Source organism: Ananas comosus, unplaced genomic scaffold (genome assembly GCF_001540865.1).
Source record: "Ananas comosus cultivar F153 unplaced genomic scaffold, ASM154086v1, whole genome shotgun sequence".
Taxonomy (NCBI): domain Eukaryota; kingdom Viridiplantae; phylum Streptophyta; class Magnoliopsida; order Poales; family Bromeliaceae; genus Ananas; species Ananas comosus.
The window spans coordinates 8015-23882 of record NW_017891164.1 but is presented as its reverse complement, the minus strand read 5'-3'; the positions used below and the strand labels follow the sequence as shown (position 1 = coordinate 23882).

The window sequence follows — 15868 nt, the reverse complement described above, 5'->3', positions numbered from 1 at the left end:
AATTAGGTTTATAGAGGGTCAATTGAGATCAAACCCAACTATTTACAAAAACCCTCTTTAGGAGCCCTAATATGCAACTATTGCAAAATCCACCATTTCATCTCATGAATCAAGCATAAACCATCTATTTAGCATGCTAGGATTCCATTAAAATCATCTTTAGAGTATAAGAACTTAACCCTAAAGATCTACCATTAGAGAGCATAAGGCTTACCTCTCTAAGCTTGCTCCCATGGCTCAAGGAAGGAGATGAAGATGAAGCTCCATCTTCTTGGCCTCTTCTCCTTCATCTTCTTCTTTTTCTTCTCTTTCTTACTCTTCTTCTCCTTCTTTTCTTTCTAGAGAGAGAGAGGGAGAGGTTTTGGTGTGGGAGAGTGAGAGAAATGAGAGAAAGAGAGAAAGGGTCCTCTCTATACACTCTCATAAGTGCCATTTTGCACTTAAGCCCCTCCACAATGCTTCCCTCGCAACAGCCCAAACTGGGCATTTTCGGGCTTCGGGGACCGGTCCTTGCGATGAGAGACCGGTCCCTGAGAGACCGGTCCTTGGCTGAGAGACCGGTCCCCGAAGGTCCAGAAATCAGCCTTCAAGGACTTAGCCAAATTTTCAGCTTTTTCACTGTTTTAGCTCCGTTTTCGCTCGTTTTTGCTCGTTTGACCTCCGATTCATTTCAAATCGAACCGAGACTCTCCAAACATGTTTTCAAACATGTTTTCATCATCTTTTCACCCACGCTAATGCCGGATTTAACTCACGGTTCAACATAGCCTTTCGGCTCCGTTTTCGCGCCCTATGCGCACCGAAGCACCCGAGTGCTCCAGAACTTTGCCGGGACGATTCCAATGGCTTTCTAAGCTAACTTACATCGTAACTTCGTGAATTTAGAAGTTCGGTATATTACAGAGACTCACAAGTACCAAGTGATGTGAGATTCGTCTCGCTAACCTTAACCAATTTTTTGAGGTATTATGCTCTATCTATAACAGTCATCAGTATAAGAGCCTCGCTCTTTCCTTTTTATAACCTTGGCTCAATCAAAACTCATCTCAGTACACTTTCGTTAGTAATTGACTCTGATACTAACTGTGATGTCCCACTTACCAGGGGGATCACTCATCCTAGAACTTCTCTAGTTCTAGCACGCTTAATTCTCTTAACTTTTTAGACCTAGCCACCGCCAAAAATGCTATAACTGGATTAAAAGTTTTAGCCATATTATATCTTATATATAAAACTAGCTGGGGTCTCATAGGTAGCAGGACGCTTGTATGCAAATGATTTTGTATCTCTGATTGGGACAAAGCCAGGATTCAATTAATCACGAGGGAAGCCAAAATATATACAAATTAAAACTTTAACAGATAAATAAGATTTTATCTTACAAATTCTTAATAAAGAATTTACTGATTAGATTATTATTTTAAAAATATTAACTTTATTTTTTTTGATTTACACTCGCTTAACTTCTAATTATTTTATTTGCATTATTCCATTCAAATTACTTAAAAATTTTACCATGTGTAAATGTTATTCAGTCAGCAATGTAAAAAAAATTATAGCATCAATTATGACTATTATCTAACCGAGCTATTAAATTTAGCATAATATATATTTTATTCAGTTATGTAAAATTGCTCATCCAAAATAGTTAGAAGGTTAATTAAAAATTTACTAAATAAAATATTGAAAGTTGAAGAACTTATTTCAAAATGGCCTATATTTAAGAGGTTCACATAACATTTTCACTTATAAAATACATAAGAAGAGAGAGAGAGCTCAATACTGGAATCAAAAATATTTTTACAAGATAGGCCCGTATAGTTTAAAAATTAACTAAAAATTTATAAGCTACCAATGGGCGATAAATAAATATTGAAAAGTTGATGAGGCTCTTGGCCACTTTGGGTCTATACATGGCTGTGTTCCTTATCTCTAATTTAATTAATCCTGCATCAATCTGCGTACGGTTTTTTCATTTATTGTATATATCATAAAGCTAATAATTAACTTAAAAAAAAGGAAGTATCTTATATATTAATTTCCTTAAAAAGAAATGTGAAACCTCTACACGGTACAACCATATGATTTATTAATTGACATCTTTAGGCACATTTCACCATGTTGTATCAATTAGATCTTTAAGTGAACTAAACTGTGCCATCAACTTCGCTAGCGACTACATAGCTAACACTTAATAACAAAAAGCTAACACTTAATAACAAAAGTTAATAATCTTTTGCCTCGTTTCAAATTATTGTTGTTTTTCTATTTTTTAATAATAGAAATTTTAGGTGAAAAAGTGTGGGATCGAATAGAAGGTTGTTTGGAAACACCAAAAACTAATAAGAATAGAGAAAATTTATGCATGTATGAAAGTTAAAACGAAGTAACGATAGTAAATAAGGCCTTAACATTTATGTGTGTTGTACTTTTTTTAATATTCAAAATAAATTTGAAGTTTTAATCTTAGTTATGTCCAATCATCAGTCATCACCACTTAATGAATAGATATTAAAACCGACGGTACCTAACCCAAATGATAAAGAGATGGGCGGTCAATATCCTAGGTCCCAAGCTCAAAGTCTAATTACTTTATATTTCTAACTAAATTTATTTCTATAAAAATGAAGTGGGTAGCATGCTATTTTTCTCTAAAAAAATAGATATTAACTGTGGCATCAGATTAATAAAAAAAGATTTTAATCATAATACAATTAAATACCTTAAATGTTTAATTTATTAACATGTTGTTTAATCTTGTTCTTTCAATGTTAGATACTTAACCAACACATGTACAGATACCAAAGAAACGCTATACAAAAACATATAATAGAATTTTCTCAAAAAAAAAAACATATAATAGAAACCCCACGACAAAGAAACTGAAACCCACAAGGCTGAGAATAGTAGTTGGGACTCACACCATGCCAGTTCTCTAGTACTCATTTTTCCTAAATAACGTCTGTCTACTTCCTAAATAAAATTATATGTGGGGAGCACGCTCCCCACATGGTTGCACCACCATTAAGAGAAAAAATAATAATAATAAAAAGGAAGCAATTTTTTTAACAAAAAAAACCTACTAATAGAGCTGAAACAAGGTGGCACCCACTCACTCACTTCACAAATGGGCCACTATCCCATGATGCTATCCTCTACGAGCATTATGTTATTCCCACAGAGGCTATACACGTCACAAGTTCCTCCTAGAAATATACTATATATATATATATGTAGAGCCTACGTCCTACATACATATATATATTAGTGCTATCGTGCATGTACTGATCACATTTGTTATACAATTGGTGTGAGAGGAACCTAGCTACTACGCAGATACGTAATAACCCGTGTACAGTAGAGGCCGAGACAAGCGCAATCTATGGCGCTCGACAATCTCTGAGTTATGTTCCCCACAGGCCACAACTCTCTCTCTCTCTCTCTCTCTCTCTCTCTCTCTCTCTCTCGCTTTTAGTATAGTATTATTAATTATTATATTATTGACCATCCGTAGTCGAATCATTCATCTCACTCCTAAGCCTCAGTGTCAAGCTGTAGCTCTCTTATATATATATATATATTCTTTTCCCAACCACTTCGAGTACTTGCTTAAGCCACCCCCCTTATAAGTACACATGAGTGTGGGCTTTGGGGTTCATAACACGATCGCAATCGAATTGAACCCTCGCGCAGCAGCAGACCCTTTTCCGATCCTCTACTCTTCCTCCTTTTCAGTTAACAACGCTAGCCAGCTACTTTTCTGCATGTTTGGGATCCAGTGCGAGCCTGAGAACATGATAAGTAGTAGTAGTAGCCCGAAGCTTAAGCTGTTCGGCTTCCATGTGTCCGAAGAGGAGGAGGCGCCGCCAACGCCGACGGAGAACGGGCTGCAGGGCTCCGACTCCTCCTCCGGCTCCACCACCACGACGGCCACGCCCCCAGCTGCCGGCGGAGACGGCAGGAAGTACGAGTGCCAGTACTGCTGCCGCGAGTTCGCCAACTCGCAGGCGCTGGGCGGCCACCAGAACGCCCACAAGAAGGAGCGCCAGCAGCTCAAGCGCGCCCAGCTGCACGCCTCCTCCTCCTCCTCCTCCCCCTCCTCCGCCGGCCTGCGCTCGCCCTTCGCTACTCCGCTCTACCCGACGCGAGCTAATAATTACAATCCCATGGCCTCCGCCTTCGCCCCACCCCCGCACCTCCTCCTCCACGACGCGCCAGGGCCGGCAGCCAGCTGGGTCTACTTCTCCCGCGCTGCCGCCGCGCCGCCGCCGGTGCAGAACTTCCACGTCTCGCACGGCTCCGTCTTCCCTCCTCCTCCGCCCTTCTCCTACTCAGCCGCCGCCCACGGCCCGGCAGTCTCGCTCCCCCGCTTCTCGCCGGTGCCGGGCCCGAGTGAAGCCGGCGCCGACTCCGACGACGCCTTCGGGCTGGACCTCCAGCTCAGTCTCGCCCCGGCCCGCTCCTGAGCCCCGGTTCAACCCAAACCCCGAACACATCACCAACCATATTATATAACTCCGTGTCTCATAACCCATGTAAAATTTCCCCCACCCCCGTTATTTTTATTTTTATTTTTCTTTCTCGGTCTTATGTTTCTTCCACTAAGGAATGGCAACGTTTCCGGCTTACTTCTCCAATTTCCGTCATTTTTATTACTAGAAAAAGAAAACTCTTCGTACATTTTCTTTTTTTTTTTCCTTTTTATGGTATGGTCCCACGTATCTTTGATCGTATCCGGGTGGGCCCAACCAGTGGTGACGCAAGCCCCGACAAGTAAAAGATGTGAACGGACGTTTCGTAAACTGATTGGGTTTCTACAGGAATTACGGTGTTTGTCCCAATCACGTGATTGGAATTATACATCACGTTGGTACGTACGAAGCAAAATGTTACCTCTTTCACTTACCCCATGTCTAATCTCAAATTTTACATCAGTCCATCTACAATTTTTTTTTAAAAAAAAACTAATAACATTTGTAACAGAAAAATGACTTTTGAATAAGTTGAATGTTCTTGTACGTGCTCATGAGCAAGTGGCAATAGAAAAGCGTGATTGATTGAGTACGACAGTTGTCGCCGTCTAAAACGTACATAATGGCTAAAAAAAATAATAATAATTGCACTACTAATTTCAAAAATATGAGTCTACTTCTCAAATAACTTTTAAGATTCTGCATTTTAGTAAGATTTTATTTTACTTTCTAAACTTGCAATAATATTTTATTATAGTTTTTTTTTTTATTTTAGAATGAAATTTATTAATTGCATCTAGCTAGTTCAGCTTGTATTCCTACACCATAAATTCTATCGGTCATTCGTCCAAGTTCAATTACTATATTTAATTTAATGATTCATGCAATTTCTACTTAGATAAAAGATTGTACTGAATGGTTAGTAGCTAGGTTTAAAATATATAATGAGATGTAAAGAACTGATCAATGCTAGCTAGTGCATATATATAACTAAAATACAACTACACTGGACTTTGCCAATAGTTTAATTACCTTCAATAGTAAATATACATAGGGACTAAAATAAACCACTTTTATGAGTATAGAAGCTTTAGTGTCCAAATTAAAAGTTTGATTACCAAGATAAAACTTAACTAGAAGTTCCAAGGATGAGTGACACAACTTACCAAAACACAAAAAATTAAAAAGTTTAAAGTAGACGTAGGAGCTATATTAATTTATTCATACATATATTAATAAAATAGTGCTATAAGGTTGGCCCTTTTTATCATGGGGCTTTGTTTATAATTAATTTGCTAGCTTGGATTAGTTAGTCAACATTTGCACAGTGCTAGGAAATGTTTGATGGATAATCCTAAGATTCGTATCGCTTAAATTAATCACTCCAACATTTTTTTTTATTTCCACAAGCTACTCTCGCAGTCACTCACTTTTGCAATTCCCACACTACCAGTTTGATATTCGTTGCGAAATCAACCATTTGATCAAACACCGTCTCAGGTAAGAAATACTATTTTGTTTGAAAAGTGGAAGATATATAGTTATTTAAATCAACTAAAATTGGCTTTTTTAATTAGGTTATGTGGAAATTAAGTTCTGCTTTTATTTGTTTTTCTGTTTTACTATAAAGCATGCAGTTGAGTAGATTTTAATAAAAAATATAATAAATATCAATGCAATTTGATTAGAACTTCAAGCCACTTACTTATCTATCCATGATTAAGCATAATAAATTTCAAGTAACTATGACATGATTGCATTCGTTGCAAAGCACATTGTTTAGGTAATTGGATACAATAATTTATTAGCTTTGATAGCTAGTACTGAGTCATAGTTTTTTGAAATATTTCGATGAATAATCCAATATTCTTGCATATGCTGTGACCATTGTGTTTATCATGTCCAGATATGTACGATAATATTTTAGACGATCAAGCAATTTTACTAGGCTCTTTATTCCATGTATCAAAATTTATAGAAAATACACTAAATATTATTCCTGTAGTTTCGCATGCACCTTCTCACTTTAGTTTCCTCTATGATTTAAAATGTATTATTTTAGTATCCTATGGTTTCCTTTTTCTCTTTCCATATCTCCGGTTAAAACCTAGAGTATTAATATAAAAATTCGATAAATCCCAGTGTACTAAAGTGAATATTCGATAAACCATATAAAGGGTATCTAAAATTTTTTGTATATAATTTAATGAAAAATTAATGGAGGTGCTGACTGAAAGAGAAAAATAAAACCACGGATTACTAAAATGATATACTTTAAACCACATGGTATTAAAAGTGAGAAAGCGCGAAACCATAGGGGTGGTATTTGAAGTTTACCCAAATTTATAAGTCGTTCGAGTTTAAATGTAAAAAATGGAAAAATCTTAATATTTTATCTAGACTAGATAAGATCAAATTATAATTTGATTCTATTTTTACTATAAATAGGAATTAAATATTAAAATAATAAGATTATAAAGATATACAAAAATAATACAACTACGTATTTTGAGTAAGAAAATATTTTGTTTGGATCAAATAACATTAGTATTCTATCACTATTTAGACAATATTCCAACTATGAATAACATAATCCTAGACTAGATGTTGGTTATTGTAGTAATGTCCTGGGGTGGTAGTCCAACAGGGCGCATGATGAGTAGGGATGCAAATGGAACAGGGTTGGTGGAGTTCCCGCCCTACTTCCCCCCGAATGGGGTGGTGAGTTGGAGCAGAAAATATAGAAAAATATAACCTACCCTGAATCTGTCCCGATCTGCGGAGTTAATATATGGAGTGGAAAGTAGGAGATGCCTTTCTACCTTTGATCCGCTCCGATTCGCCAAAAATCTGCTAAAAACCTATTCGTCCCCCGATTCGCCCCTAATGGAGCTGTAAATAGGAACCAAAAATAGAATTAAAGATAACCACTCTTAATTAATCCATGTGGATTCGACTGTGATGCCCCAACTTTCCAGGAGGTCACCCATCCTAGAACTACTCCCGTCCTAGTACGCTTAACTCTCTTAACCTCTTGAGCCTAGCCACTGCCCAAAATATTTAAGCCGGATTAAGAGTTTTATCCCTATTATATCATATATATAGGACTACCTCTAGGGTCTTACATTGTCCCTCCCCTTAAGCCCTGATGTCCTCATCTGGCTCCGACTCACAAGTACCAAGCGATGTGAAACTCATCTCGCTAGCGTAAACCGGCCTTGTGGGAGTACCAAGCGATGTGAAACTCATCTCGCTAGCGTAAACCGGCCTTGTGGGAGTACCAAGCGATGTGAAACTCATCTCGCTAGCGTAAACCGGCCTTGTGGGGGAGCCGTGCTTTACCCACAACAGTCAACAGCATGAGAGCCTTAATTGCTCTCTCCGTTGTATAACCCTGACACAACCGAGTAATCTCACACTTCCGGCTGGTAATTGGCTCTGATGCCAACTGTGATGCCCCAACTTCCCAGAGGGTCACCCATCCTAGGACTGCTCTCGTCTTAGCATACTTAACTCTTTTAACCTCTTGGGCCCAGCCACTGTCCAAAATGCTGAAGCCGGGTTAAGAGTTTTAGCCCTATTATATCTTATATATAGGACTATATGGGGTCTCACATCAACAAAAAATGATGCGGGAGTTGGGGGACCCCTCCCACACCTAGATCCGCCCCGTTTGCATTCTTACACATGAGCAAACCACCACATGAAGAATAGAGTTTTTTTTTTTTTTTTTTTTTTTTTTTTTTTTTTTTTTGTATATGTACGATGTTGGAGTACAAAGCAACCATCAATTTAAATAATTTTTTAACGATTACATTTTGAGGGATTTTGTATTGGCAAGTTTCGTGATTTGACTCGGAGTCTTGAAGGGTTCGGTTTGTATTGTCGACAGTTGAAGAATCCGAGATTCCGAGAATAACTCAAAAATATCTCACAAGTTGAATCACGATGCTTAGCTATGATTTAGATGTTTTCCTTGGTGATTCATCTGGATTTATAACATTAGAATCATATAAGTAATGATTAGTGGATTAGAAGTGGTTTCTGAATCTTTTGATCACGTCCCGGAGTCCCTTTTGTAACCCAAATAGAAAATTGGACTATCTTTATAAATCAAAGTAAGCGAAAAACTGTCAATTTTTTCTTTTTTTTTCTTTCACATTTTTTTTTAGACCCAGAGGTGTAACAAACCCGCCACAAATAAAGAAAGATTCTCCGTTCCAAACAAACAGAGCCTCCCCTGTATTTGCACGGTGTAGCACATAATACAAGTATCAACCATGACTCCTATTCACACAAACAACATCCACGAGTTACAAAAATTATCATTTCAAGCTTCGCATCCATTCTTATTAGTTAAAAGCACCTTCCACCCGAAGGCTTCATTTAAAACTCTAATTTTTTGAAGATTCAGGAAAAGCTGACAAGCTACTTTGAAAACCATTTCTCACATTAAACTTTTGTTTTAAAATAAACAAACTACCACCAGGGGTAGAAATCCATTCTTTGCGAAAACCATGAATCTTCCAAAAACCATGAGTAAACAAAGCTCATAAATACGTCATCTAAGAATCCGCGAATGAAACCATCAACTGAACTACGTAAGAACAAATACTAGCAGGTACAGGGGTAAGCTATACTACCCCATATATATAATAAGTGTCAAACCAGAACTGATACCGTAAGATCGGGATCTCTATCTCCAACTTACTATCTAATATCGTCCTCACGCACCGTCCCGACCTCATCGCCCAAGCTACCTGAAAAATAGTGAGAGGGTGAGAACATGTAAACATGTCTTCCCCTCCCAGTGGGTACCGCAAGCCAACGAAGGCAAGTTGTACACACCGGAAGACGGAAGAGATAAATGACAATAATAGCAAGTAGTCAGATATAATAACAAACAGTAACTACCGATAGGCACAAAATGAGCTACTATTATACAGCGAAATAATAAAGTAATGGACAACTAGAGTCTACAATCTATATGATACAAGCAACCGCTACTGTAAAGTAAAGATGGAGGAATGTCCATGCATCAACTGAAAACTGATAATACCAATATACCTAATCAATAGCCATATTGGTCTAAAGACCTCAGGCTAGTGCCACACCACTCTGAATGGCATATAACCCTAGCACTGGTGTTCGTGAAATGTATATGAGCTGTGGCGATCGATACTATATGCTCACTAGCCAATGACGGTGAAAGTCAAAAGAACGATCACAACTATAGTCGACCAAATCAGGTCTAATATTTTCGAAGGAATGTCACAATATCACTGACCTATCAGGTTTATAAAGCTGTTTCACCAAGTACGAAATGACGTCCACGATAAGGTAATGCAATAATAATCAATCACTAGAATGCTACTCTACTACTGAGTAAAACATGATACTATAAGATGAAATAACCGTAGAGTAGACCAACGAGTGCAAACTAATGTGCAAGATACAGAACATATGATTATGATAAGCCATGCAATGTAATGTACTGAACATATAATCATGATAAGCTATGCAATCATAGAAAAGGAAGAGGAAAGAAGTCATCGAGCATATGCCGCTGAACCGACTTCGGATTGAAGAACCCACCTGTCACAATTGCGTCTAAATCCTAGACGCGCAAGAAGTCGATCGGACCTACGATGGGTCAACCAAGTCAAAGACGAACCCCTACCAACTCAACAAAAGAACTCACAAAAATCCCACATCTCGAGATTCGGTTTCCCAACAACCGATCTCTGCAAGCCGCCGGAAACGTCCCGAAACCGCACCGGGGCGTCCTCGGGACCCATAGAAAGTCCCGAAAGCCACCGACTCGCACCAGGAGTTGACCGCTACCCCGAAGCACACCCATTTGGGTGTTCTGACAGCAAACACTAAGTCCTACGCCGAAACGATTATTGTCGTATAACCATTCCAATTCGGGTTCCCGAAAATGTCTAGTTTGACACCGGAACCCACTGCCGCTCCCCAGATGTCTCCGGACACTCGAGACGGCTTAGATGACTAGCCAACAAGGCTCAGCGGCAAAACCCAGAGAATCCCAGTGGCATCGAAAGAATTCTTAGCCAAAATCGCATTCCGTCAGCGGATTTCGCCGGAAAATGCTCTGGAACCGATCTTCGGCCTCAGTGAGGGGTAACAGACCTTGGACAACTAGTCCGTAGTTCACCCACCACACATACACGCTGTGTGACGCCCCGGGACCGATACCAATTTGGGCTGGCCCGGGCACATCAAACAGACGCCGAACGGACAGAGTTTCCCCTGTCCGCCCAAGGCTCATCACCTGTACATTTTTCAAGTAGAGAAAAGCACTAGCGGAAACATACACAAACGGCTTACACGAGGGTAAGCAATAACCATGAGTGAAAGAAGGGAAACTAAACATCTACACAAGTACTATGATTCTCTTTTGATCACATACATTGCATTTAACTTGTACATTCATAGTTCATTACATACTTTCCATCATTTCTTTTTACATCACATTCTCCTCGAGATAAACATTACATTCTTTCTTTTACGTCTCAATTCATCAAATACAAAAGATGAAGTAGAGGAACGCTACTACAAAATGTAACCCGACTCGGTAGTCACTGTCTATGGCGCGATATCTTTACCGCGGTCGCTCGCCGGCTCACTCGGTCCAGGCTCTGTGGAAATAGTGGGGTGAGAACTACAACGAAGTTCCTAGTGGGTTCGGCCCCAATCTCACCAACTTTTCTACTAGGACTAACTCAGGCATAATAGAAAGGATAAGCAAAATAGTAACCAAACTATAATCATGATGCTAATATGCCTGAACAATAAGCAAGAAATATGCTCAACGTAAATCATGCAAGTATGCAAGTTCTTTGTTCTTTACTCTTTATTCTTTAATCTTTGTTCTTTATTTTTTAATCTCACGGCTAACCCGGGGGTTTCGCCACATTAACTTTCCTACATTAAGTCCATCATCGCGGGCCCTCAGCTGCTTCCCGCTAAGACCGTCCTCGGGTTTGCTCCAACCCGTGATGCAAGACTCCGGAGCGCATCGCTCGAGGGGGAGCGACCGCCCTCGAGCATGGAACTCATAGCAAGTATGATCGATTCTTAACTCTAAGGATATATAATTCAATCATTGTCATTACACTAACTCTAGTATTTTTTACATCACTTTGTTTTTGCTAACTCTAGCAATCATCATTCTTTAACTTTACTCGTGCTTTATGCCACTTTTCTTTTCTTTACTTATCTCTAATCATTATCATTGTTCTTTGCGTCACATTTCTCTTGATGCCACACACTAACTCTAGTGTCACATTACTTTACATTGTCAGATGCCACTCAATCTATATTTCATTGTGTCACTTTGTTCTTTCATCTCATTGGGCGCTCACATTACATCTCATGCATACATATAGGGTTGAATAGGTTCTCAATCATTTCGAATAGCACGTGTACTCACATCATGCAACATTCACATATATGATATCACATCTACCCTATAATGCATGCAACAATATAAATATATGCTCAATTGAATTACACATTAGGCATAAAAGGAATTCCAACAAGTTTGGATAGCACCACCCACCTCGTAGGCGTACTAGGATGCTACAATGATTTTCTTGAGATTTTTAGACTCCTAGTTCGTCACTTGCGGCAAAACGAAGCCCTATTAGGCCATTTTGCTCATATCTTTACATAGGCTTTTCGTAACGTTAAACCGAGCGCACCAACGCGTTGGAAATACCCCCAATTAGGTTTCTAGATGGTCAATTTCACTTTGAAATCCTCCCGAGAAAAAGTCCTAATTTGGGTGCCCTAGCTCATAGCATATATCAAACCTAGGGTTTGATCTCAACAAGAAGCAAAAGATAGCTCCAAATACTCTAAAGGTTCCACACAAACAATTCTTAGCTCAATCCAAACCCTAGTTTGGGTTCTACCATGAGAGGGGTTGAAGCTCTCCTCTAAGCTTCACCTCCTATACCCCATCCATAGTTTTGATCTCATCCACAAGCAAAAGAAAGCTTGAAACATTCATTAGGCTCAATTAAAACCATTTCTAGGTCATTTGGTTCTCATTTTAGGGTCTTACCATAAAAGGGATCAAAGCTTACCTCAAAGCTTTCCCTTCTTCAAGCTAGAGATGAGGGAGAGAGAGTTTCTTCACTCATTCTTCTTCTCCACCTTCTTCTTCTTCTTTTTCTTTTTCTTTTTATTTTCCTTCTCTTCCTTGTCTTCTTCTTCTCATTCTTGTCTTCTAGAGAGAGAAAGAGAGAAGAGAGGGAGTGTAAGGGAGAGAATGAGAGAAAACATCTCTTAACCCCTCAACATAACCCACATATTGCACTTTTGCAAATAAGTCCCTCAGCTTTTATTTTATTACACTGCCTGGACTGGGCAGATTTCGTGTTCGGGACTGGTCTCCCCGACAAGGGACCGGTCTCAGAGAGCTCTCCCCGCGGGCAGCCAGGGCTCCCGCGCGATGCAACTGGTCTCTTCCCGAGGGACCAGTCTCTCGGGGACCGGTCTCTCCCCATAGGGACCGGTTCCCGAGAGCTGATTTTCTAGGACTTAGCCGATTTTTCAGCTTTCTCATTTCTCACGCGTTCGGGGACCGATCTCTCCCACCAGGGACAGGTCCCCGAGAGCTCAAAACCTGTAGAATGCAGATTTTTTATTCTTTAGCTCTCGAAAACCTCCCACAATGCACTTTTGATCATTTTAACACCTTCGAACTTTCCGAAGTGTAACAACCTCGCACTTTGTTCACTTTGACTAAAGTTCGATATTTATTTATTTTTTTCCAAATTTTCGGTATATTACATGCTGCGAACAACAACCACCCACACAACAATTGCGCAAAATTCCTACCACTAAACATTATTACATTTTATACATAAAGTGGGGGGAAAAATGAGTCATTATCATAAACCGAGTGTTCCCAAGGTCGGTCGAGGGCACCGGTTGACGGGCCTCGATGAGGGGAAGGCTATACTCACTGTTTGGAGCAAATCCATCAACCGAAAAGTCGTGAAACAGCAAGACAAGTTCACCAACACAAGACTCTAAGAGCGACTGAGATCGTCGCGCTCACAGGGCCTTCGCTCATCCCATTGGACATGAGCACGACACTCCACGGAACCCCAGGAGTGCGGTGCTCATGCTCATAGTGATTGTCGCAGCCTCCGGTGGCCGAAAAATGGAGATCACCCAAATCAACCCCTTAGCTTGCAACAAGGCTAAGCTAGGGCATCACCCCGCAGGCCAATGGCGGCATGACGACCGAAGCTACGGCCAAGGCTAGGTCCCCATACCGAGAGAAAGAGGCCTGCGGCGATCGCCGGTGTCGGGAGGGTACGATGGTGCAGCGGCGGCTTCGGGCTCAAGAACTACCCCGCGGGTAGGGCAAGGCAGGGCGTCGCAACGACGGCTCGAAGAGGGTTGGGGCTGGCTATGGTGGTCCCTCAGGGACCTCTAGTGATGGCCGGTGGCGGCGGCGTGCTGCGGCGGCGACCGGGTGGACTCCTACGGCCGCACGAGTCTGGGAATTTCCACTTGGCAGCGGCGGTTTTACAAAGCACAGCCGGTGCTGAGGAGACTCAAGGATGGCTGCCCAGAGTCGGAGGACCAAGTCAGCGGTGGTCCTGGCCAGCAATGACGCAAATCTGAGGAGCTCAGGTCACCTCTTCTCACAGTAACAAAAATAAAGAGAGAGAAAGAGAGAGAGAGAAGAGACGGTGGGTTCTTATCTATTAACGGCGGCCGGCGGTGACGACGCGTCATAGGAGGGTCAGGAGGGGGAAGGGGAAGGGTGGCTAGGGCTAGGGTTGGGGTTTTCATGAAGGAACCCTAAAATCTACTTTAATAGTGTGCCGACTTCACACACAACTCTCTCAAAAAAATGATATTTTCAGTTGAGGTCCTGTCCACATGTGTATGACAACCTCGCGCATCAGCCCGCAAAGTTTCATGAAATTCTGCGCATAAAATATAAAGGGTTTCACGCAAAATGGAAAAAATGTCAATTCGACCCTTCCTCAATAAATGTGCGATATTTGGCGATCCGTTCGTCGGATTTTCGAACAGATTGTGCTAGCACTTCCAGGACGACCGAGACATCGAACCCACAATTTTGTTTTATTCGAATTGGTCATCGATTCACGGCGAAAGCCATCCTTTCTCCGATTCTCTAAAACCACATATATATAAAACAGTAGTCCCTCCAAAACACCTCAAACAAGCATATTTGCGGCCAAGGTCCCTATACACAAACCTCCTCTGGCAGAAAGGTCCCCGCCCGAGGGTCCACACGCAAAACGGAGCGAAGATAAGTTTTAAAAAGCAAAAACGGTAAAGAATAAAAGTCCACTTTGTGATAAAATTCAGTTTTCTCGAAAATCATGTGTCAAACCCAAAATTCGTCAGTGCCATTAGGTCCGAGATAGTCGGACTGTTGAAAACGAGCTATTGGATCACTATGAATGGAGTCCGATGCATGCCAGGAGCCATCTCTACTCATCCGCCTCTTCAAAAAATCCGAGCTACTCTTCACTTTAAGTGATTGGTAAAGATTGCGTAACTTCTCCATCCTAACTCATTTTCTTCCGAAACTTAACGAGTGATTATGTAATTAAAATACACACAAAAACATTATCAATAGAGAGTTTAGCTGCACAGCAAAATTCTCAGTCCTCATAATTTTATATTGAGTTTCGGTACCAGGTTTCAGTTCCTCAAAACCGGATTGAAAAATTTGATTTTTTATACTGAGTACCGGTGTCACGCCCCGAACTCCGCCAATTTAGTTGGATTCGAGCACATGACAGACGCCGAACGGACAACACCTCCCATGTCCGCCCAAGGCTCCAACAACAAGTATATTACAAGCAAATCAATAAAGAGAATTGCGAGATATACAAGGTTCGCACGAAGGCAAACAACAACCACAAGTGAAAGCACCGAAACTATCTAAGCATCCAATATACAAGTCATTTGATTTCATTTGAATCAAACACAAGTAGTCTATTACATTTACATCATTCTTACATTATCCAAAATAGAATTTATGTTTCTTGCTTTACATCATTTACAGTTCAACACCTACAGTTGAGTACACCAAAATGTAGGATATGCCTATATCTCGTGGGCCGCTAGCTACGGCGCGATACCCTTGCCTTGATCCTCCGCCTCCCCGCTCGCGCACGGATCTACAGGGTTAGTGGTAATGAGAACTAGAACGAAGTTCCCAGTGGGTTCGGCCGCCGACCACGCCGATTTGCCCACTAGGTCTATTTCAGGCATATGTATTTCAATAAAGAAGGATAACAAATCAATTAATGCACTTCTAATACAATGCCTGCAAGAAAGCAATCCACAGATAGATATTCATATTCAAA

At 40.6% G+C, this 15868-nt stretch overlaps 1 protein-coding gene across 1 annotated transcript; it reads left to right on the top strand.

Annotated features, from left to right (window-relative positions):
- Nucleotides 1–3346: 3346 nt before the first annotated feature.
- On the top strand, nt 3347–4646 carry LOC109704699 (zinc finger protein 6-like). Its single transcript, XM_020225464.1, has one exon. The coding sequence runs from the start codon at nt 3636–3638 to the stop codon at nt 4464–4466; it is 831 nt and encodes a 276-aa protein (XP_020081053.1). The 5' UTR covers nt 3347–3635; the 3' UTR covers nt 4467–4646.
- The last annotated feature ends 11222 nt before the right edge of the window (nt 4647–15868 follow it).